Here is a 27,746-nt window from a genome sequence, read left to right on the forward strand (position 1 = left end):
TAGTTAAAAAATATTAAAAATACATAGTCACAATTTTTTTTTTATAAGCATTTAAATATCGAATTTATATAAAATATGTAATAATCACGTAAACGTGAAAATTATTTTAAGTTATTAATTCATAAAATTTTATCTATTATAATCTAAGATTTTAAAATTCAATCAAGATTCTTCATACATTTATCTATTCTTATCTATCAACTAAAAGTCAACCGGAAAGTCAAATTAAACTTTTATAGGCATTTGAATTCAAATTTTTACAACATTGGATACTCATTCGATTTCTCTTGTACTGATATTTTTATTTTATTGTTACTCAAAAACGAATATCTTTAAAAACTTGAAATATGCACCATATGTTTATTTTATAAATTCCCAACACTTGATAACATTTTAAAAATATTTCACTGTTATTGAGTTATTTATTAATATTTTCAACTTTTCAGGTTTTTGTTCTATAAATTTCAATAAAATTGTATTTGTTGGGTAAAAAACTTGAAAATGTAATACAAAGTTTGAAGGTTCTCAATTAGTTGATATAATAACAATTTAAAAATATTAACAATTTATAGGCACATATTTTTTTTTTTTATAATTGTTGAACGTTCAAATGTCGACAACATTTATCAAATTAAAAATTTACAAATTATTTAGTTAAAATATCCTAGACTATCAAACCGTCTCCGTTCAGAAATACAATGCTATTAAATCATTGAATTAAAATTTAATACCATCCACTACAGTTACTTACTTGTAACGTACTATACAGCACAGTAATATCCTATCATCTACTTTTTAAATGTAGCAATAATTAGTAAACAGAAATTTATTTTTTTTTTTTAAAGATTATATTAAGAAGTATTTTGTTGGTCATGTAGTTTTATGATTATGTTGTTAGATTGATTTTAAAAGGTTTTTTTTAATAACGTTTGAATGATAGGTGGTAACACTAGTAACTTATTGTACAACAACCTTGTTTAAAAAAAAAATTAATTTTAATGTGAATAATTTTTAGTAATATTAAATAATGACTTTTAACCAGACTATATGAAATATAGACGCATTTTCATTTTTGAAATCAACCTTGTGTGTTCAATGTTCATACAATAACAATGTATTATTAATGTTGCTTATGATTTAACAGCAAGAAAATCGTGATTCAATTGGTCAACTAAAGAAATGTTGACTTCTAAAGGTTAGGTTAGGTTAATTAGGTGATCATAGGATTCACAATAACCTCGATTAAACCAGATGGTAATAAGCTGTAACTATTATTTTGAATGCTCGGTTGGCTATTTTTAAATCGTTCTATTGAATCCATAGTACATATTATTATTATTATTATATTTACGTACATCGTGCTGGAACTTCATAAGTAAAATTAAACCATAGTAAAATTGTGGTCGATAATCTACGGTGACGAAAAATGTATAATTGTATATTTTACAATGGAAATATGAATGAGAAAATTCTTCGCAGAGTGGTTGTATGTGTAAACAATAATAAATCATGATTATTGTTATGCAATATTGGTTTAAATAGTTCGCTATAGTACGAAATCATAGTTTTGTACAACAAATGAATAATATATTATTTCAAAAAAATAAATAAAAGTAAAAGGAGTTGAAAATATGTTGTCAAATATGACAACGTACAAGGGCAAGGTCAACTTCAAAAGGCAAAAAATATAGATAGCACGTTAAATGATAAGATTATTAATAATTATATATTACCTAAATATATGTAATATCACTAATATCAGTAAAACAAACAATCCGATCAAGCTACAAGATCAATAACATGACTTTGAATGTGATGTTTTCTATAACTTTATATTATGTAATACGTATAGATTATAGCTACCTACTTTATAAATTTGTAATAACTTTATATTATAGACTATGCATAATAGCAGATATGTATATATAACAATTTAATTATAAAAGCTGCACAATAGCGGTGTCTCGTAGCTATTGGTTTTAAGCTGCGATGATTTATTTTATAATAATATAAACGCTGTGTATTCGGTGGTGATTCTTTTAAAATTTCACATGATTGCCTCAAAAAGTATTAACATGTTTGGAAATTTTTTATTTTCCATCCATATGATTTTTTAAAAACATTTCAACATTTCGACTATATATTTACTTTACAACAGGCCAATGGAATATTTTTAACGAGAATCTAAAAATGGAATTAATATAGTTAATTAGGTATATTATACTGTCCCGGAAACAGATTTTTAATCATACAAATATTTTGTCACCATTTGAAATAATTGGATTAAAAATTGAGTGCCTTTAGAATTAAATAATAAATAATTATGTAACCGTAGTACGAGGTGCATTAAATAAAAATCAACTACCAATTAGATCACTAGCTATTACTTATTAGTATAATACTATAATGTGAATGTGAAAAATTTTGTTTTTCTTTATTTATAAATAATTAGTTAGACTGCACGTTTTTATATTTATACTGTAATTATTAACCGTAAGACTATCCTTAATTATTGTTGAAGATTTTTTTATATTACATTTTACATATATTTAAATAATTTTTTTTTTTAGTGGTGACCCGGCGCAACATGGGTCATCGGGTGTGGGATGGTATGGCGGGGGTTATTTTTGAATACTTTTGTTTGTAGGATTTTGAGTTGGTAGGGTTGTAACACGTGTTTGTGGATGTGTGGCGAGTATATATTGGTAAAAATCCCTGGTGATCACCATCCAGAAGCTAGCAACTGCGGCTGGTTCATGCACACATTTCCGCAGATTGAGCGTACGACCGCAACTCATCAAGTCACAACTTGTATTTTACTAACTTAAAATATTGTGTTATTCATTTAGATTTTTTAATTTATCGTTTTGTCTTGAATGAAACTATTAATACTGTATTTTAATTTTGAAAACAAGTGGCAAAACAATTATGGGCTTTAATCTGATTAAATATATATTTATAATTTTTGAAAAACCTATCAAGCCTATTATATGTACGATACTATCGTAAATTACTACAAATATTTCCATCAACATTTTCACTATAATTTCGTTCACACGGTATTTTCATATTACATTTTACCGTTCCTGAAACTAAGCCAAAAATAGTTATAACCCCAGTCAAGCACTGTTAATATCTGTGAAAAATGGTTAACATTTTTTGCTCCCAGAATACTGATGCTTCGAAACATAATGTCTTAAATCAAATTTATAGTTTTAAATTGATTATAATTCTATTTGTTTATTATATACCTATTTTAGATTCTGAGTGAAGTGAATGCTAATGACGCGAGTGTTTTTGCATGTGTTTGACGTCACGTTTAGGAGCAGATAATCTGTTTATATGTAAATTCAACATCGATTGTAATTTATGGTAAACAATTATTTCATCTAGTTGGTGCATTGAGGTTAGGTTAGGTTTAAATTCATAATACTTTTATATTCGTAAAACTATTAAAAAAATATGAAAAACAGGAATATTAATAGGTACACCCAGTGATGTAGTTATAATATTTTTAGTGAATATACACATTAATATACGCTTAAATGTGCTCGATATATAAACATGGGGGCATTGCCCCCCAAACCCCTTATATACTATGTTATTGTTGTGTTTATATATTTTATAATTGCATACTCTATATTACTATACCCTGTCGCAATTAAGTATCTACAGTCTACAATCATACTCTTTGAAACATATTAATAAACATTTAATTTTTTTATGATTACCTATTTTATCTATGTTACCTATGACTCATAAATATAAATAATTAAGTAATTTCCTATATAATGTTTTAATCAAATAGGATTTTTAAGTGTCAATTATACATACATATATTATTTTAATTATTAATAAAAACAAGAAACTGAATTATAGAAAAATATTAAAAATATAAAATAAAATATGTTTAATTTTCTTTGAAATCTTTATAAAAGCTACAACTGTTAAATTTATAAGTATTTCCCAATACATTCGCATATACCCAGTGGCCGCGTATTATGTGTTATTCTATAAGTCCCACTACACCACTGAATATACCATTAGTAGACTAAATATATTATGAATTTGGTTCTAACTCAAAACGGAATAACCATGGAAGGTGGAGACCATTGATATTCTTATAAAAATCTTAAATTAGCATAATTTAAATATGATAAAATTTTCAAAACATTGTGGATATTTTTTAAATGTTTATAATAAACATTTGAAACTTTTCAGTTTTCACTTTGTTTTAAATTTAGGTTGACAACATTTTAAGTTTCTCGATCAAAATTTATCCATACAACCGTTAAAAACATTTACGATACTTAGTTACAGTTTTTATTCATAAAGAGTATTATATAGACTTGAAATTCACACGAATATGTACAGATTATTTTGTGGTTTAACATTTGCAATTAATTCGTAATACATTTTTAAATTTGTTTTCAATTTGAATATACTCGTAATTGATGTTATAATGTGTTTATCACTACGTTTAATTATTAAAAACAGTGGTCTATACCACAGGCAATGACCAAGTGGCATGTGTACACAAGTCGAAACCTATTCTATATCAGAGCGAGTTCACTATTTTTTAATGCTGTGTTTTATTTCACTAACAATTTTAAAACACTAACATATTATGATGTTGATTTTAAAAGTAGGTTGAAATTAATTATTTACAGTTAATCTCGCTAGCACAATCACAAGTAAAACATTTTACTAATAATATTTATAACATATAGGTACCACGTGTTTTACAGTACACTGCGCATAGACGTTTGAACTTTCACTCAAATTATATTTTATTTACTAAATACTAAAAATTTACTGAGTGGATGTCATCGTATATAAGCTATACATTATATGGAATAGCTGGAAATTATGAATATACTTACAAACAAATAAATTAACAAACAATTTGATTGTCGGATACGTGTAAAGAGTATATAATTATTAATTGTATATGTATTTCTGTGTGAGTCATGTACACGCTTAAAACTTAAATTGATATTACTCAACCAGAATAGCATATTACGTAATCGTTGAAATACAAGACTGCTTACTATGAACGATGTCGATCAAATTGTGAAAAAAAAATTGTTACATATTTTGCTATTGATGATAATAGAAATATAAAAATCGGGATAATTAAATTTCTACGTAAGTCATAAACTGGTTTTTAATGCGATAGCTAACTAACGAAACTTTTAATGATAATAAACATACGTAGTCTCTCGCTGTTCGCTTGTGTCTATATGTTTTAATCATCGAATGTTATAAAATAATTGAACATACACACTTATAACTGTTGTAAATATATGTAATCATATATTAAGCTATGAGAAAAACAGCTAAACATAACTTATTGCGTTATAACCCAAAAGCATATTATTATGTATATCGATCTTCCATAAAACTGTATTGATGGCTTGGAATATTTTTGTAATTTTTAAACCGGATAATTTCGATTCAAAATATTTAATATAATATCAACGTACTATTATATTATATTGTTATGATGAAATTATAAACAACATGAAACGCCTGAAAATTAAAAATCCAGACCACTAAACAAACACGTTTGATTTAATATTAAAATTTATTAAAAGCATTTCAATACATTATTACACAAATAAGTAGACCTCCTATATATATATAACCTTATAACGTACAGTCATTTTCCTGTTTTGTTTTTGGCTGATTATTTACAGACAAAAAATGTTTATTTTTAATATGTATTTTATACCTAATACGAGATAATTATGTGCTCGTAGAACGTGTCGTTATAATTTTTCTATATCTATATGATACATATATTATAAATTATAATTAATTTCTACTCCTAAATCCTAATCTGTGGATTATGATACCTATATCTACGCGATCAAAATAATTGTTGGTCTTAAATAAATCTGCTACGTAGGTATATAATCCAGAAACAAAATATCGAATTGCATTATATAACCAACTACCAACACAATGTTATCAATATTTAACCATATTTAAAAATCTGTAATCATTAATTAAAATAATTCAATAAATCTACTCATTTATATCTTAAGCACATTAATCTTCCGTTATTATGACCATTCAAGAACATTTATTTAATTTGTTTTCATCAATTTTTATTTCGCTTTAATCACTTGCGGTTTTTATTGGTACACAAACTACATACATTTACACTATCGTTTTAAATTGTAGGTTAGTATATTTTTCGTATAAATATATAATAATAAAAAAAAAAAAAAAAAATCATAATTGTCGAAGCTAATTGTTTACAAAGTTTCTTTAATAAAAAAAAAAAAAAATAAAAAAATAAAAAAAAAAACACAATATAAAAATTAAATATTTATATCGTATAAATATATTAATCATAATATGAATACAAATTAAAAATTACTCTGTTATAGATGAGGTAGAGGATTTCGACTTATGATTTCGATTGTACTACATCATCGAGAGTAGATTTTTGTTATGGATATATTAAATTTAAATTTAATGATACACCCATATTACATCAAAACTATTCTGAACGAAAACTGTGTGTACTTAACTTTTAAGCACATTTTACGATTACTGAATTAATATTATAATAAGGAATTTTCTATTATCTATAGTAACACGAAATTTTGAACTAATTTTTACCAAAAACATTTGCATATCGGATGCCTATATGATAATATTATTAATTAAATTTCAAGTTTCTACGGTTATTAATTTTTTAGTTACGCTTAAAACTAATCATTGTCAAAAACTGGTTATGGGTAATTCTTCCAATTTTGCTGTAATTTTGTATTTTTTACGATAAGATTTTTTTTTAAATCCTAGAAATTGAACTAATTAGATCTAATTTTTTAACAGAAACTACTCAATATTAATTATTAATGTATTTCTTTGGATTTATAACGCTTTATCGCTGTATAAAATCAATAATCCACAACATTGGTGAGAATCAAAAATAATTTTTATTACACACAATTTTAGGTTAGATTTGGATATGGATAATGTATTATGTATAAGTTATAAATATATAAAAATATTTTTAGTAATTAAGATAGTTTTATAGGTATGCATCGATTATCATAATATTTATATAAAGAGAATATTGATGACGCTTATTTTTTATTTATAATCTATCGAATATTTTTAATTTAGTTTTTAGATCCTTTTCAAAAAACCGTGTATCGAATTTTACTTATACTCGCTCGCTGGATTGAACTTAGAATGGCATGACTTTGAGTATGATGACTCACTTTTGTTTACTTTATACATTATAAGTTGGTATTCGTTATATTTTTTATTTAAAAATAATTTTTTGAGTTTTGAGTTTTTGACTATATTTGAATTTTAATGTTTTTTGATCGCTAAACTATTATTTTCAACTTCATGATTGTTAATAATACTGATCTGCCAATAAATACGTTTCCTCCAATGGCCTATGCTGACCCGGGTTAACAAATATAATAAATAAATAAATACCTCTAGATTTTTTTTACACTTCTCCAATCAACTATATAACTACAAATATTTAATTATGCTGTTTACTATTTAGTTAAATAATTGTTAAAAGTGTATTTATAATAATGTAACTGTTCAGTGTTCGATAAAATACGTTTAGAGATACAGAAAAATATAGGGATATTTTATACAGAATAAAGAATAACTATAATCGTAGAATAATATTAAGGAATGCTAAAAAATAAAAAATATAAGACAACTAATACCTATTGAGTTAGAACATTGCGTTGTAAATACTGTTGCATATTATAATGTGTAATAGTAATAATATAGTATAATAGTATCATAGATTTTTACGATGACAGTATAGTGATGTATATAATATTATAGCCTATATTGGTCTATTGTGATGATAATTTTAACTTTCAAATAAGTTAAATCTATTATTATATCAAATTACTATTAAAAACCGAGAAATTACATAATTTGAATAACCTCTTTCAGTACTCACACGAGTAAAATATTTAGGTCATCAATATTTAAGTACCAATCACATATTATTATATTCATAGAATGGAAATATGGATTGTGTAAGAATATGTATTGTGCCAATTATGAAAAAAAAAAATAAACAATCGTTACTGTCTTAATAGTTCGTAATAAGTACGAAAAGATATAGATAAAACAATATATATATATTGTATACGTACTATTACATTAATATTTATTATTAGCAAATTTTGTATTCTGTATTTTTATTTTATATACTCGTACAATGTTAAGAAATATACTTGGTGAATAATTTTAAACAGATTTATTATATTGTTCACCTAACAAAATAATTGATGTTTTATGATTCAATCATTTAGATTACAAACACAATATACATTATATTAATAGATAGTATTATAATACTGCATTTTAAACAGCTGCCAAATTCTTTGAACTGGTATTTAAGTAATTTGAAAAAAAAATCATATAAAAGCTTATCCGTAAAAATGCTTTACGGCTATTGGCACTATAAGACCTTGGTTTTAAATGTACTTTAACATTTTAACAATACCACTTAAGTCTTGTACTATTACTCATACTACTATTATTTTACATCTTATTCTAAATGTTTATGTATGAATACATTCGCTTGTTCATAATTCTGATCAAAAAATAGATAAGCAATTATATTATAAAAATGTATTATCGATTCATTAAAAAAATAAGTATTATAATTTCTAAAGTATAAGTAGTATAGTAATAAATCAAAATATGTATTCGTTAATAAATAAATATCGGTTGTATAATATTATACTCATATTAAAAATATTACAGAAACATAAAAAAATCAGGTACGTTAATATGTCATACTGATTGATTATATAAAAATATATTATTAGGTACCTATCAATAATAGTACCTACAGTCTAGAGTCCTAAAAACCCATTGTCAGAATTTTCGGTTATGCTTAACAAAAACTTTTGGAAATATATTTACTGGGTGTCCTGCGAGGATTTACCCATTACGATATCTGACGAAATAATGGAGATATTAAAATTCTTTTTTTTATTATAAGACTCACATAGATAAGAACTACAATTATTTTATATTTTAATATTTTGGTAAAATAGTTAGAAAATATATTTTTTTATTTAGTTATTTCTAAAAAATTCATTTTTTAGAGTTTACTTTTCTGAAAATATTGATGATTTAAAATTAAAATTTTATTTTCGTTAATTTCCCGATTTTAAATTTGTTTTTAGTTTCGAGAAAAGTTGCGAATAATTATTTAACATTGTAGTGTTATCAAACATGTGAAACGCCACGCCGCGTGCGTGCTCGTACGATCGACCGTACGCTTTCAGTGGGCCTAATAATTATAATCATATATTATTTCTTCAAAACTAAAAAAAATATTAAAAATCAGGAATTTATTGAAAATATCATTTTGAAACGTCAATATTTTCAGAAAAATAAACTATACGAAATGGCTATATTGATTTTTTTTGGAAATAATTAAATAAAAAATATATTTTTTAAATGTTTTAACAAAACATTAAAATAAATTTAAAAATGAAATAATTGTAGTTCTTATTCCTGTGATAATCTTATTACAAAATCAGAATTTTAATATCTCCATTATTTCGGGAGATATCGCAATGCGTGAATCCTCGCGGGACACCCTGTATATATATATATATATATTTATTTTACAGTGGCGCCGAACTCAATTTTTATAGGTGGGGCAAAGTACAAAAATTAATACCCACGACCCACCCCTGCACCCAGATGGCCCCACTACTTACTCTTTCGCAACGTAAAAGGTCATAAACTTTTTCTAACTTTATACTTATAACTTACTATAGGTAGTGAAAGCGTTTTATGTATCACAACATCTCTTATCCACACCCACGACCACCCTAACCACCTGGAACCTACGACCCACCCACCCACTTTTAAAGGTGGGGCGACCGCCCCACCTGTATATAGGGTTCGGCGCCATATATATATATATATATTGTTTATATTATAAATATTTATAAATCATCAAAAAATATTTTATCATTTTATCAATAATAATTATTGGACAATTTTGAGGCCTTTAGAAAAGAATATATTTTGAATAGCAACGACACCAATTCCAAAAATGGTAATAGTTATAAAATTGTAAATAAAAATAACTCAACATATAGAAATTTATTAAGTAGAAAACATTCTTATTTACACGTAGTATTTGACGTACAGTATGTTTTAGAAAGTGTCAACAACACGGTTTTTTCATTACTCCCGCCCAATCCTAAAAAATGTCTATTTTTAAAATTTAAATACATAATGTTATTATCATACAGTGTGTGTAGATAGTTCGTAACACTAAATGCTATACATTTAATGTATTTAAAAACAAAATGCATTTTAAGGATTATATTATAAAATAGACTATTGAATATCGTGCAATAAATAAAGAAGAGAACATCCAATAATCTACTTAACTGTACATAACTTTACCTATAATATACATATATAATAATATAACTATATGGATTGGAACCAAAATTAAAAGTTTCGGTATATATTAGGCTTGAATTTAAAAAAATATTATAACCAAAACCTCATTACTGGAACCCTTTTTTGATTTTCTTAGGAATCTAAACTAGAATTGGTACTGATATTCGTTTTTAGGTAATTTGTTGTCTGTTTCGATTCCAATATTAGATATTTAGCAACTTCATATATTAATTAGGTAATAAAATAGTTAATTAATTGAATTGGATTGTAAATGTGTATACGTGGATATTAGATTTATAATTGTTTATTTCTAAGATCTATAAAAGTACCATAATTGATGAAATATTAGAAGTTATTAAAACTGTAAAACCGTAATAAATTGTTATTTGATAGTCTGTTGGCCCATTGTCACGATTATTTCCCTATAATGTATTTATAGATTTGGACGTCTATAACATCTAGTTCCTAGTGGTGTTGATTTTTTTCATTTAAATTTATACTATAAAAACATCAGAGAAGTTATTCAATTAAGTACCTATACTTAATAACATAAAATATGATTTTTTAGAAAAATATCTTAATATATTGCACAATTTCTACCATAAATGTCGATAGTTTTAAGGTTAAACTTTTACAGCTGAAGCTTACTACTTATATAAGAGGAGGTTGTAGATATTATTCATAATTAAATAAATTGAAACTGGAACCGAGATGTTTTAATGGTTCCAACTTCCAAGTTCTATATTATATAGACCTGCAAGGGTGGCCAACATGAATACGTCACCGAGCCACATTGATAAAAACAACGATATAAAGAGCCAATATTATGTTTATAAATATATTTTATAATTTTTATAATTTTGTCGTATTTTATTGTTAATAAGTAAATATTGGTTTTTTTACCCTTTGTACCCTTGGTATTGACCATAAGTCATGACACTACACAGAAAAAAATCTAAATCTAAAACTAAAACAAGATATTATAGGTACCAATCATACACATTTTGATTACCAAATGATAAATAATTTTATTTAATATTTATAGTATAAATACATTTTAGTAACCTAGTTAAAATAGTTTAATTTCATACAAAAAATTTGTACCTTTTATAATAGTTGTGGAAAAATTGTTATTATCATTATGATTTTTCCTTGTAGGCCCTTGTTAGTACATCGGTACTATTGATCACTTTGTTCAGTTAAAATAAAACTTGTGAAGAATTGTTTTATTTATTATATTAAAAACCTGTAGAGTTATTAGAAGGATCTATTGAAGTTTTTAGTGATACCAGTTAATGATGAAAAAATTGTGTTTTTTTGTTACATATCGTTGTCGCGCATCATTATAGATAGTTATATGGTTGGTTTAGCTTAGTTAGAACTCATTATCAATCAAACAATGCAGAGTTTGAATAAAATAGAAATGCATTTTTCAATATTTCTTTATTTTTTTATGGTTTTTTCTTTTTCTTAAGAAGGGCAACAGCTTATTAAGCTCTCCCTAAACTAAATACACCTACCACGCAACTAAAACTCCAGCATCGGAAATACACGTTCGTGATCGCTTAACGGTTGAGGGCGAATTTCGCGTGATCTTGTTTCACTATTTGTGTTGACCTAACAGTGTGGTAACTGGACGAGTTCAAAACGTGACATTTGCCGTTATTGTGACTAAACATTGGTGCGCACGACAAATACATTATTGCTTTCTTCAAACCCGGCTGTCTGTGGGTCAGAAGACTGTTCGTCATGATAATAATATTATTATTATAAACCCAAAAATTTAGATTTGTGTTTTGTCCACAAAACAATACAACTGTGGCGTGATAATATTTTTGGCGATTGCCAACACAGGACTAACCATAGACCAATTAATTCTGAGCTAATAGGACCAACAATAACGAAACGAACAGTTGTTTATAGTTTTCATTCTGCCATTGCTTCACTGGACTGTTTAAAATATATGTTGGAATAATAATTCAATAATATTATTAATAGTTATGATATATTACAGTTTTATAATAATATATTATTAAATATGATAATTATGTGAGTGTGTTTGTTCTCGTGTGTGCGTGAATGGAAAAGACCTAGTGTCCGAGTGAAGCGGGATCCATTGATATTACGACCACCGGTTTAGACATTGTCATTCAACTACATATATGATGTATCTTAGGTTATGCATAATTACGAAATTATGATATATAGTATAATAATACATGTAGTTGTCGTGTAAGGATTGTACGCTGTTCCCAGAATTCTTTTAAATATTTTGGCTAAGTATTGAATAGTTAATATATATTAGTTTTGTAGTCTTACAACAAATCCAATTTTGGTAGTTATGGTCTCATATCATTAATCTAGAATGTTTTTATTTGTTAGCACAAACTTAAAAAATAACGTCAATGAATAGACTAAACTATCAGAGATATTATAATTAATAAATAAATAGTATACAAATAAAAATATAGTTCATATTAAATGTGTTATCTGTTACCGTAAAAAAATGTATACATTTCTTCTTGAAGTTTCTAAACATTCATCATAGACAACATCTGTTTAAGGCATTGAATATATAAGCTATGTATAACAGTAAGTTATTCGCGTGCTTATTGGCCTAATATATTAAAACATCTGTAAAACACTCAATAAAGATTTCAAACAAATTATAAAAATAATATTTTTTATTGGCATTTATATTTGTTTTATTACCTTTTTTTACTGAGCTCTAAAACGTTTTAAGATGTAGATCTTACAAATGTAAAACATAGCGCGAGAAATAACCGAGAAAGTTACAGATATAACTAAGGAACAATAGTTTCACACTATAAATATGAGAACATTTTCTGTGCAACTTTATTATTTTTATGATATCACAAATATGAAAAAAGCTATTTGTTTTACATTTGTACGCGAGATAGCATCTTCTTAATTCATATTCAATGAATTTCTTGTTATTTATTTAAAATTATATATACACAACCTACATTGTTCAAATGTTTAATATCAAGTTTAAAAACAAGTTCTCAAACTTCAATTGATATATAAATCTTGATCAGTCTCATATATTATTTATTTTTACTATTATGATACTTACATCATTAAAAAATTAACAATTATGTAATCAAAAGAAATAAATAAATTATATATTATGTGGTTTGTAGGCAATCATTATAATATTGTAAATATTATTGTGCATTTTCAAGTTTACTGAAGAATCGATTTCAATTGCACAGATCAAATAATAATTAATGTCACTACTATTTACTACGGCAAAGAGCCAATGGACGCATTATACTTGTGCTATGTATATACTGTATATAGTTGTAATGTGTCAAAACATTGTCAACACGAATGGAAAATGTATTATCCTAAATCCTATTTAATAGTGATTGATAATGATAGTAAATTAGCTTAAGTATAATAGTTATAACACGGATAATCATTATTTGTTACAATAACTACAGCGAGATACTGAATAAAATAAAAGCGTCGGAAACTATAAATACCTCTCTATAATCTCTATAAGAAATCATGAAAGCAAACTAAACAATTCAGCAAAAATATGTATATTATTATAGTAATAAATTATACAAATTATAATAAACTGCAATGCTAAGAATTTTATAAAAAAGATAATTTCATGTTCCTTTATAAATTTGGTGTATATCATTGTTTTTAAGCTCTTCTTATTTTGTTTGAATCCTGCCACTTGAAGTATAACAACCTAGAGTAAATGTACTCACAGTAGGTAAATAAAATCTAGGTCAAATGGAAATTTTGGAGCATTATTTTAAAACCACTTACATATTCTTAGCTTTGGCCAAAATCCAAAATATTTTCCAAGTAAATTTAAATCATAAATCCTAGATATGAATAAGATATTAATTATGTAATGAAATGTTTTAATTCTATTTTACTACAGGTAGGTAATCTTTTATAATTTTGCATGCTAACTAATTTATCAATATACTACTAATATACATGTTGTTTTAACAATGATCGCCATCATCGGACAATAATATTGTACCATTTGTACCTAATATTATTGAAGCAACCATTATAGCTGATACAATACTACGTATTGTAATTTGTATAAAATAACTTTCTGGTTATAGAGTTTATATGCTGTGATGTTTATATACACAGAATTCCAAATAAATGTTGAGTAATAATTTTTGTTTTTAAATAGTTACATAATTTACTTTTATGCGTTTTTATAACAAAAAAATAAAAATATTATTAGTATACGAGTTCCGAGAGGATTATAAATCGTTTAAAATAAATTGAAGGACAATATTGTTAGTCCTTTTTCTTATACGTCAGCTGGATAAAAATATCATACAAAACAAGATTATTTTATTAACGATGTCGTGCTTATATGAACATATTTTAGGTAGATATATAATAGTTTATTTATATTATGGAACCGATGTTACCTACATTAGTTTATTGTGTATTATACAATATGGAATAGAATTGGAAAGTAGATTGAAAAATATAACAGGAACTATTCATTTGATTTTAATGTGGTTTTACATATTATTATGAATCAGTGTCTACAGATCTTTGTAAAGCGAACTCAACTTTCCACTTGAAATAAATCAACTGAATACTCATCAATATACTACAGGGGCACATGTGTCATTATATTATGTGTTACTCGGTACTAAAAATATATTACAAAATATTGTCTCATTGTTATTTGTACGGATAAGTATCTGTACATCTAAGGATATTTACTAAATTTGCTGTTATTGCATCGAAATTCTTCAAACATTATCGGTAAGTTTATGTAATTCATAGATTATGTAGGACAGGTAAACAACGAAAATAATATACTTTTTCAACCTCTATATGATTAGACTTTGTTGATTTCGATGCTTTTAATTTTTGATAAAATTGCATTTTCAATATTGTTATTTCCAATCATTTAAAAAAAAATAGTTTTGATTTTCATTCCAAAAATATGTACCTAATACAAAAAAAAATACAAGTTTCTTATGACGTTAAAACTTCGATTCAGATAAATTTAGTTATACGGAGGATAACTGATAAAACCTCATCGTGAAATTTTCACATTAGTGATCTACGAAAGTGAGTGCTAAATATAAATATTCATTTTATGAAATCTAACATCATTCTCAAACTTAACCCACACGGTAACAACGGGATCCAGGATATCGCTAGCCATATTGCTTGTATAATGGGTACACCACAGTAATCAAGTACTTATCTGTGACCTAACCTAGCCTAGAATCCTAGATCTTAAGATAGACAACCGTTTATGCGTATTCTATCCATAATACATGTGTTATAATATAAGTGAAGTGTTAGTGGTTGTGAAATTAATGGTCTTTATCACTACCTATGTAACCAATGATCAAGTCAAAAAGAAATTTAAAAGCATTTTTGAAATAAGAATGTGCTCATATTTATTTACCTATTACTTATATCTTTATGATTTAAGTATTATATTGAATATGTTCGAAAAATCCTTGAAAGACATCTGTTAAATAATATCGCAAAATGAGACTATGTTTTATTTACAACTGTCAACTATAATATAAATTCATAATATAATACATATTAAGTATCATCATTGATGATTCATTTATAGCTAGTGACACAGATCTAAGTAGACTTTTGTGAATTAAAAATGCCCATGGAAATAAAGGGCAACGGGTAAATTTGTCCAATTATAAATTCGTTTACATAGACATTTCTACCCATTAGCCTATTTATACAAAGCAGCAATTTTTTTCTAGCTATTATTTTCGTAGAAATTTTAGATTATGTGGAGCGGATCAGCAAAGGGATTAATGTATTGATTTTACAATGATGTGTGTTTATAATATAATATATATATATTTTTTGTTTGTCTATGTAGATGATAAGTTGTTGAAATAAAGCTTCGATTTTCAAGTTCAGTAGTATTTCCGGTAGTAAAGTAAGTATAGTTGATGTATCGGGGAGGTAAAAATCAAAAGCGACGAGAAAAACAAAATCAAAAAAATTAAGGAAAAAGGGAATTTTTACGCAAAATCAGTTTTTTGACAAAATCAATATTGGATATTGGAGTAACTCATAAAACAAATTACTGTATATACATGCAATTTTCACTGAATATTTATATTGAAATTTCCTATATTTGATAGAATTTTCAAAATATTTCAACTATTTATAATTTATTCATAGACATTTTCAGATTTTTTCGTTTTTTTTATCCTATAATATTATAAATGTCTATAAAATTTTAATCTTTGATTCAAAAAGCTTGAAAATCAAACACTAAGTTTCACACTAACTCTTCATGCGTTTATATAATAAAAGTTGAAAAATATTAAAAATACATTGGTACGTTTTTTTTTATATAATATATAACACTGTTTGATGTTCAAATGTTGACAAAATGTATTAAATTGAAAATTTAGAAATTATTTAGCTTTTTTAGCGAAGTATTGAATATTTATGATAAGGTTTCAATTAGGTAGTTAAAACTGTAACAAAAAATATTTAAAAACTATACAAACACAGTTTTTTTTATAGTTAGGCACTTTAAGTTCTATTTGAACGTAATTACATATTATTATTATATTAAATGACCAAGAGCCCAAAAATAACAATTTTAATTATATTTTTGTAATTTAAAAATATTATTCGTGGGTACTTGAAATTTCTAGAGTTATCGTATAAATTATATTCTTATCGTAATAGTTTATGTCGTTAATGACTTATATAGGTATATTAATACATTATTGTTTTGTTGTATTTACTATATGAATGACTGATTCTGAGTGGGTCGGGTACATAATGAATCTGATTTGATCATTTGAAATTTATTTTATAGGTAGGTACTTTTATTATTTTTATTTTTGAAATAATAACAATATAATTAATATAGTAAAAAATATCCTAAATCTCCGCTCAAAATAATACCAATAATTATATCATTGAATTTAAATTTAATACCATCCATTTACAGTAACTCTCTTGTAACCTATTGTAAAGCAGAGCGGCATCCACTTACTCGCTTTTTCACGTACATTTTTACACAATAACAAATGTAAGTGATATGCGTCTTTTTATACTTAGGCTATAGCTAACGTAATCGGTGTTACTGGAGCACAATTGATTTGAACGGTAACTATTATGAAGAATATCAAACTACGTTTGGTTATGATTTTAACGCAAGGGTGTTTATCTTACAGACATGCGCCTTGAATAATTCCATAACTTATTGGCCATCGCAACTACAAATGTTGAAAATCATAAATATAAAATGTTGGATACATCCAAGCAGTAATAAGATTGGTATCCATTGATGATTCAAAGTATTATAATAATTGTGGTTGCGAGTTCAATTTTAACGATACCACGTAGTATTGTTTGGTCAAAACAGGTCTCTGAAATATATCCAAAAAGATTAACATTCCAAGTAAATTAAGCACTGTTTAACTTCCACTTTTAATATTTTCAACATCTATATGAAGTACTCGAGATCTGCACGAGAAAAATATGATTGATATTATATATTGTAATATCGTTGGAGAACTAACGCCAAAATATCAAAATAATAACATAATAACTGTCGAAAAAATAGTATCATAACATATTATACGACGGCAACTAGGATTTTTTCAAGGGGGGTGTCCGCAAGTAGCGTATACAGTATTTTCCCAATTCATTTGCAAATTTGTTAGTATATTATGTACATGTGACAGTCGTCACCACTACTATTAAATATTTACCTATTATATTATATTATTCAAACTATTTGAATCAAAGCACCACCATAATTATTTCTGAATACACTACTGACGTCCAACGTTTTATTAACTAAACAATTTATATTACGTGAGAAGGTACGTGACACGTATGTTTAGATTAAAGTTACATATAATTTTAGTAATTGTCGATAAACTATGGACAAAAGACTTAATAACATTTATCAGTTATACATTTTAACACTAGATTTAGATTTAAAAAAGATTGAACATTTTTTTTCAATGGTTATTGAATATAATTAAATATAAATTTCCTATTATACGGTTCAAGGGGGGTGTCCAGACACCCAAAACACCCCCCTTGGTTGCGCTACTGTAACGACGGTATTACCATCTAAATAATAATCTCGTGACTTCTATCGTGTGTGGCGTGTGCAGTAAAGACTGAATAAAATATGATAATGATCATAAAGATGGTGACGAAAACCGATCGGTTCTCCAAGACTCGACGAACGACGGTATAATGTATTGCGTAACACAGCAGTTCTAGGTCGGCACCCGTTCTGGTGAAACGATTACTGGATGACGGAGGTGACGTCCGCTGCTCAAGTTCACGACTATGTCCCTTTCGAGTGGAAGGAAACATAACATCGTATCACTGCCGGGTTCGGCGGACAGTGGCGGCATCGTGTACCAGCTATACCGTTGGCGGTCGTGCATCCCGAAGTTATCTCATCGCCGTGACGCAACCGCGGTCGTGGTGTCAGCGGCGGCGGCGAACCGGGGGAAGCGCCGACCGACCGATCGACGTACAATCCCCGCGTATAAAAACCACGGGCCAACGCTGTTCCGGCGTCAAAACTTCACCTCTCACCGGCGCACTTATACCCGATCGCTTCGCGCACGCACACCGAACCCGCACTGATCGCGTGGACTTTATCATCGAATACTCCACTGACATCGCGATACACCCACGACTTCAGCTGCATCGAGAAAACCGTCACGGCGATCGCTGACTACAGTGGTGACATATATATAATATATAGACAGACAGACAACTCCGTAACCATAACCATGGTCGGCACAAGGCACTTGGTGAGTACGTTTGATTTGGTTGGACGATATAGTATGCGTGTGGTATAGATTCACTGGTATTAGGTAACTATTATTAACGCAAGGGTGGCGGGTTTCGAGTAATCACCCATAACAGCTATAAGCCTAGGTATAAATATTGATTTCAAACCGATTCAAAACCGTTGCTGTTCATATGCGATGGGTATTACGATTGATGATGTTTTATATTATATTAGGTATATTATACAGTCGTGTCTCGATAACTTGAATCTCTAAAAGAATAATAAAAAATATAATATAAATTTAAATTATGTATTTTTCGAGTTAGAAACCACTAACATAACTTAAAAACACTTCAAAGAGTACGAAAAAAAATCGGCTTAACGAGGTTTTTGAGTTATAAATACTTAGCTTGTATTATATTTACTGTTGAGCTGCTCATTAAATTTTTAAATATCATCACGAAATCATGTATCATGTTTACTTACTCATAAGGATTTCGACAACTATTATATGCGTTAATATATAAGGCGGAAATATTTTTAAGAAATTAAAAAAATTGTAGTAATAATACATAAGTGTAATCTGTCGCTTAATTGTATACCTATAATATGAATATGTATGTATAACACTCATCCACATATTGTTAAATAAAATAATCCCAGTAGTCTCCACCACCATAAAGCAAGTTAAATTCACATCAACTGAGATTCAAAGCATTTCGATAGTATCATCAAACGTTACATACTGTGACTGATGCAATATAACGGTAAAATAACATAATTGAAAAATGTATAGCTACCCGACAAGCATATTGGAAAGGGTTGAGTTGGGTTAGCTAATTGATTGAGATTAAAATATCTGATGGATACATACATCAACAATAACGTTTCGAAACTCCAAGGCCAAACATTATTTAATACATGCTTAGATGCAATACTTCGAGATTTGTCACAACTCATAGTGTTTTACCAGTTTTTAGTAGATCGATTTCGAGCAGACTCAATTATGTTACTCTAATGTTTGGTTTAAACAGAGTAAGTAAGTAACTTGTCCAACCTATATAATTATATCGCTGTTTCGATATCAGAAAAGTAATTTCGTTGCAGTAATAATTTACCAACTAGTCGTTATTCAACCAACCCGACTAAAAGTTGACTGGACAATGTTTTTTACCTTAGACGTCAATACATGCTGGCTATAATAGTATACGTTTTGTGGTCCACAGGTGTTTTTGGCCGTATACGCCGTGTACGCACAACTATCAACTGCCTCTCCAGTCTACCAAGAGGACGACCACTATGATGGACACCACCATGGTCCACCACCAGCCACTTCGTACGCTACTATATCGACAACACACGTCAAAGTGCAACACCCCCCGGCGGTATCCACGAAGTACGTGACACCGTACAAAGTGAGTACCTTATGGATACTATACGTCTTTACAAATTTTCTATAATCTATATTACCGATATTACGAGTAAAGGAAATTTTTGAACGTGGTGTGCGTGTAAATGATCCATAATCAAGTTTATAGCACTCATAGTTTTTAAATTTGGTTCATAAGTACAAATAAGATGTACTTACAACTCGTGGCTAAATTTTAAAATTTGGAACTTTGTTGCCAATGTTAGAAATTTTCAAATGTTTAATAAATGTATTTGATTGTTTAATTGTTTGTATGGAGTTCCAGTTGGTTACAAATTATAAAACGATTAGGTATTTTAATTGGATATAATTTTAGATCCATATAAACTACCTAAATTACCGTGTTATTGTTACAAATATGCATAGTTTATATTTATTTAGGTAGTCTAAGATAAAAAAATATTTAAAATATGACATTTTAGACAAGATGGTCAGGTGTATAAGCTATTATATAACTTAAGTACCTAACCCGTTCGTCAATTAAATTAATATTAAATCGTTATTCGATTAAAATATTTGTATTACATATAATACCTATTACAGGTCTTTGCATACCTACAATATGTTGAGCCGCACGAGTACGAATAGTTTATATTTTATATTAGACAATAGACGGTAGCGTAAAAATATTACAATTTCCCGCATAATATAACATATAGGTAACATGTTGATATTATAAAATATGAATATGTTGTATATATAATATCATAAACGCGATGCGATTTTGTAATACTTATAAAATATATATATATATATATATATAATTATCATTATTAAGTCCTCTCTATATACAGTGTCCGTGGAACCCCGTAGGTGTGTATGTTTACGAAGTAGGAAGTCTATAGCTATAGACGACTTATGTATATCCGTCGTATGGCGATACCTATATGTATATATATTACATCCATATCTACAAACAAATACACACGCACGCACACACATACATACATATAATGTATACAATATACGTCGCGTCGTGTATATATTCTAGAGCACGGAATGGACGCCTTTCTCCTGGGAATTACGTAAGTTCTGCGGCGCGACGAGACGCGAAGTCGTTAAACCCGCCACCACGTTACGATTGTTTTTGTTCCAACTCGTTCACTTTCCAAGTTCGACAAAGCGGGCGACCAGTGAGGTTCCTCCGTGTATATATATATATATATTATAGCCCCAGAGGTTCGGTAAACCAACTTGATCGTAGTTATAATAACAATGTTATAGTTATTATATTACTTACACGCCACACTGACGCGGGACCATAATATCATAATATGTTATTACGTATTATATAGTTATTTAAAACGATGTTTCGTCCAATTTAATACGTTTAAAGTTTTTAGGTCTAAAGTAATATTATACATATATGATACAATAATTAAAATGATAATATTTCAAATTGATTTAATGGTAGCAGATAAGTGTACCTTCCTGGTTACCTATAATACATAATAACGTTCTACGTGGCTTTCCTTGGTTACATTATACTACGCATCTAGTCGGAACACAAACTCAATGCATATCTAATACAGCTAATTTCGCAAATTTTTTTAGCTCCTCTATGGTTTATAACAACCTTGCTGGTACATAGTATCATTAAAATATGTATATAGTAAGATCATGTCTCCTAGCAAACGAGGTGCAAATCACCGGATGATTGTTATTTTGAATAATCCTCTATGCATAAAAACAACAAAACCGTACAAATAGGTAGAAATATTGTTCGTGGTGATAATATTATATATTACTAACGTATAAGATTTGTATAGGTAATAGGTATTCAGTGGCGAGTAGGTACAACATTAACGAAGCAATTTAGTACAAAAGAAATAAGTATTTTCGTGGACGTTAAAATCCTTATATAGTGGAACCTATGTAGATACGATATATAAATACCGGTATACCTACAAGAATTGCATGCGACTTGTATCCTCTCGAATTAAATCGTATATTATGTAGTATTATTATCGTATATGTTTAATTTTAAAAATACATTAAATTATAATTTATTTATCAATTCTTAATTTTATTCGTCAATAGAAATAACTTAAGGATCAATTTGTGAATATATTGACTGTAGGACGGAATTCATTCAAAAAGGCACGTTACTTGATTTGTTATGCAGTTCGTGTGCACTCTATACACCTTATACGCATAATATACAGTCTCGTATATTTTGTTGTACGATGTATATCATAATATACAAATATTAAGTATACCTACACTATACAGTCAACATGTCTCTCGCTGTTTATGTCTCTTTCAATAAGTTCTTATGACGTCAAATTTAAAAAAATTATTTATTTGATGAACATAGTTTATTCATGTTAATTGTACACGTCATTTTTTTAAATATTATTCGGATATTTTAACATACAAATAAAATTATTTCTCATGGTATTTTAACATTAGAGGTATAGAATGATTTTAGATTCTGAGCGGAGCGATGAATGTATTGATTTTACCATGATGTGTGTTTTTTTTTTTTGTGTCTGTCATCACGTTATGGGGCAGTAAAAAATTCTTAATACTTTTCTAAATAATCGAGAAAAACAAACTAAAATTTAAGGGAAAAACGGGAAATTTTACGCACACTAATTTTTCGACAAAATCAATTTTGGTTTTTGATGTAACATTAAAACAAATGACCATAGATACATGAAATTTGTACCGAATGTTTAAATAAGTATATTCTATATACCATGCAATTTTCAAAAAATTTCGACTTAAGTTGAACTATTCATAGGCATTTGAAATTTTCGATCATTATTAGTTTTTTTTAAATTTATATCGATAAAAATTTATTTGTTTGGCAGAAAAGCTTGAAAATATAATACAAGGCTCTTAACATATTTTTACAATAGCAGTTGAAAAATAAAATAAATTCATAGTCACAATTTTTTTTTATAAGCATTCAAAGTTTGAATTTTGACAAAATACGTAAAAATCACGAAAATTCAAAAATTATTTTAAGGTAGAAATTCATAAAAAATGTTATTTTTAAATCTAAGATTTAAAATTTAATACAAGATTCCTTACAAGTTTTTCAATCTTTATCACAAATAAAAATCCCACCGGAAATTCAAATTAAATTTTTATGAGCATTTGAAATTGAAATTTTTACAACATTGGATTTTCACTTTTAGCGATTTCCTTATTTTGGTGTAACTCTAAAACAAATTAACGCAGATACTTGAAATTTTTACTGAATGTTTATATAGGCATTTTCTATATTTGATAAAATTTTCAAAATATTTAGATTTGTTTTGAGTTGTTTACTGACATTTTAATTTTTCAACTTTTTTAGTTTTTTTTTCTATAAATATCGATAAAAATTTATTTGTTCGATAGAAAAGCTTGAAAATTTAATACAAGGCTTCTAACACATTTTAACAATTGCAGTTAAAAAATATTAAAAATTCGTAGGCACGATTTATTTTTATAAGCATTTAAAGGTCAAATTTTGACTAAATACGTAAAATTTACGGCAATGTTCAAATTATCTTGGATAGAAATTCATAAAAGTTTTCCTTTTTAATTCTAAGATTTGAAAATTGAATACAAGGCTCCTAACATATTTTTACAATAGCAGTTGCAAAATAAAAGGAATACATAGTCACAATTTTTTTTTTAAGCATTCAAAGTTTGAGTTTTGACAACATATTATGTATAAATCACGAAAATTCAGAAATTATTTTAAGCTAGAAACTCATAAAAAATTTTCCTTTTATATCTAAGATTTGAAAATTTAATACAAGGCTCATAATATATTTTTACAATATAAATTGAAAAATAAAAGATGATATGCGTAGTTCACAATTTTTTTTTTACAAGCATTCAAAGTTTGAATTTTGACAACATATGTAAAAATCACGAAAATTCGCAAATAATTTCAAACTGGAAATTCATAAAAAAAATTTCTTTTTAAATCTAAGATTTGAAAATTTTTAATAATCTATAATATATCCTAGACAGATAAATCGTCTTCGCTCAGAATCGTTTTTCGTATGCAATGATATAATATCATTGGATTCAAATTTAATCCCATCCATTACAGTAACCCACTTGTAACCTACTGTACAGCAGAGCGACAAACACGACTTACCCGCTTTTTTATTCTAAAAATATTTAAATTTATAAATTGAACATCTTCATTAGATGTGCAGTGTGCGTTTCTGCATGACGTGCTAAACATAATAAAATTTAATATGTTTTTGGACCTAACATAAATGTAAAACTTGACAATAATAATTTGTAAAAAAGAAATTAAAAAAAAAAAACTTTTAAGAGGGTCAAACACAGTGGGGAAACTATATATAGCATGCTATCATAGCATTGTGACAGTGATGAGCGTATATCTGTAATGTACTTAATATGTGTTTATTGTTAGAGTGTGTATTCAATTCAATTTCACAGCAAGCAATTATTTTTTTAGATAACAACTTCCCATTACACACCTATCTGAACTTAATCATTTTGATTTTAATAGGTTTGTCAAATAAACCAGTTACGCGAATGATTACGTACAAAATATACCAATATACCAAACTGTTGCTTGATCTATAGTTAAACATTATAAATTATAATACAGTAATAAATACAAAATATCGTTGACTAGATATTAACTTTCGATTAAGAGCCCCAGGCTATGTATACCAGTGGAGCTTGATGAACATTTGTATTTTAAACGTTATTTTTGAAACTCGTTGACACTTAAATCATAGCTCAATTTGTTCCTAACGGCTAATAATAATTATTATCACCAGTGCATTAAATTAGGAGTAATTAAAAAAGATATGTGTTCTTCTTTTATCTAAAATCATGAATTTAAATAATTATGAAGGACCTTGAATCAGGTAAATAGTCAAGATTTCTTACTCACAAACATATGTTATTATGCATAAACTGAAAAATAATAATTTAAACTACTTAAAATCTATATGAATATATTATCATGAGTAATTATGATCAATTAATAATTATTTAAATAAAAAATATATCAATTTTTTGGTAAATACTAAATGAATTTCCTTTAAATATCAGTAGCTTATTGATTGTTTGACTTTGGAAAGTAAATTAAATATATTGAAAACAGTCTGGTCCAGATACGTGTAACTGTCATCAATATTTTGTTCCTAATCACAACTTTTATATAATAGAGGTTGAAGATTTGAATTAATATTTACGTAGGATATTTAGGTTTTAGGTTATGTTTTTAGGAATATTTTGCCTTTTCATCATAGTGTAGTATATAAAAACGGTGTACGCACATGTAGAACATGACTATAACAATATTATGATACCTTGTGCATGATTAAGTCATTTTACTTCCTAAATATGGATGACGTTATGTAATACTTCTGTACTTATACTATTAATTTTTGGATGTTTGTATTTCCGCAGCATGAGTATCTGACGCAACCGCAGATGGCGTACAAGTATATATCATTGCCGTCGGCCGTTGCCCTGCAACAGTCCGGTAAATTCGAAGAGCCATCCACGTCGGGCTACAAGTACCTGGCCGCGTCACCGACGTATAAGTACGTACAACCACCAGCGGTGACTACCGAACCAGAAGCCGCGGAAGAGCCAACCAACTCGTTGAAATACGCACTCAAATACGAACAGAACTCGTTCAAACAGGAACAAGAACAGCAGCAACAGTTGCAGCAGCAATTCCAGCAGCAAGAGTACGAACAACCAGCTGTTCAATACAAGTACATAGCCGTGCCGTCGTACAAATACGTGCAACAAGTGTCCGCGGAACCGGAATACGGTCAGCACCAGCAGCAGCAGCAGCAGCGGCAGCAACAAGTTGCTATCTCTTATGACTACACCGATGACAAGCAATAATTAAATTTATAGTAGGTATAGGTAATAACGACGGCGATTATAACATAAGGCCTCAATGCCTAAAATCGGCGTAGTGAACTTAAAAATTGTCAGAGGTGACCGTTTTTATGACTAATTTAACCACTTTAAATCGCTAAACATATTAGCTTTAACTTTTAAGTATCATGTTTTCGAAGATCTGCAGCATTAAAAAAATATAAGATAATATGACACTCCCTAAAAAAACTCTTTAGTCACCTCTTAAATACCTCCTTCGTTACGCTGTTGTCCAAACTCGCCTACGATATAACCACATTGCTCACTATTTTAGCCCACCACTTCGATCTACACTCTTACACTTACAAAATATGTATATAATAAATGTTCGAATTTTTGAGTGAAAATTTTTAAAAAAAGTTAAAAATACATAATCTTACGTTTCACGTTTAATAATATTTGTTACGTTTAACGTGCAGGGACTATCTCTATCTCACCATCTTTTTCTCTGTGTCGTCTATTAAATTACGCCAATGATTATATATATATTATTGTCTTTTTAGTTTTACTTACGGCTGTGTTTGCCATATTTTACGTGTCTCTCAGCATAAAATGTGGGGGTTTAATTTCTCCTTATATAATATAAAAACAAATACGATTACGATTTTTGTACTTTAATTATAGTATATTTTGTATTTTAATATATATTATATATATTGTATATTTACAAATGTTTATGATATAATATACGCAGTATTTATGTTTATAAAAATGTTATGTCTATAATATGTGATCAATAATTTCACAAAAAAACGATAGCGTTACTCCATTGAGTAGATACTAAGAAATATTAATATACCATGCAGTAAATACCTATATCTGTTAAACTTTAAAATTTTCCTTTATTTATATTTTGAAACTACCTATGGTTGCGTCAATTAATTATGCAAGTAGTACCTTGTATACAGAGCCAGATACAAGGGGGGGGGGCTAAGGGGGTTGAAGGTTGAATTCCTCCTTGGAGAACTTAAATTTATAATAGTGCAATTTTTAAATATACTAAATTAAGGTTTATCTCTTTCTTTTACCAAAATGTTAAGATTAATATAACAACGTTTAAAGTTATAGCAGCTGTCTAAGCTTATTCACATGTTCAAAATGTTATTTATGTTATTGAAAATGTGGCAGATAATTCTTTAGCTGAGATTGAAAAATATTTTTAAAATACTAGCTGATGAAGAA

General features: G+C 27.5%; 1 protein-coding gene across 1 annotated transcript; it reads left to right on the forward strand.

The window, feature by feature from the left end:
* Positions 1-19,014: 19,014 nt before the first annotated feature.
* On the forward strand, positions 19,015-27,276 carry LOC107167573 (uncharacterized). The gene is made up of 3 exons (XM_015516692.2): positions 19,015-19,265; positions 20,473-20,661; positions 26,079-27,276. The coding sequence occupies exons 1-3, from the start codon at positions 19,245-19,247 to the stop codon at positions 26,526-26,528; spliced, it is 660 nt and encodes a 219-aa protein (XP_015372178.1). The 5' UTR covers positions 19,015-19,244; the 3' UTR covers positions 26,529-27,276.
* The last annotated feature ends 470 nt before the right edge of the window (positions 27,277-27,746 follow it).

This window comes from Diuraphis noxia, unplaced genomic scaffold (genome assembly GCF_037042655.1).
Source record: "Diuraphis noxia isolate RWA-SAM2 unplaced genomic scaffold, SU_Dnox_SAM2 contig0002, whole genome shotgun sequence".
In the NCBI taxonomy this organism is placed as follows: Eukaryota; Metazoa; Arthropoda; class Insecta; order Hemiptera; family Aphididae; genus Diuraphis; species Diuraphis noxia.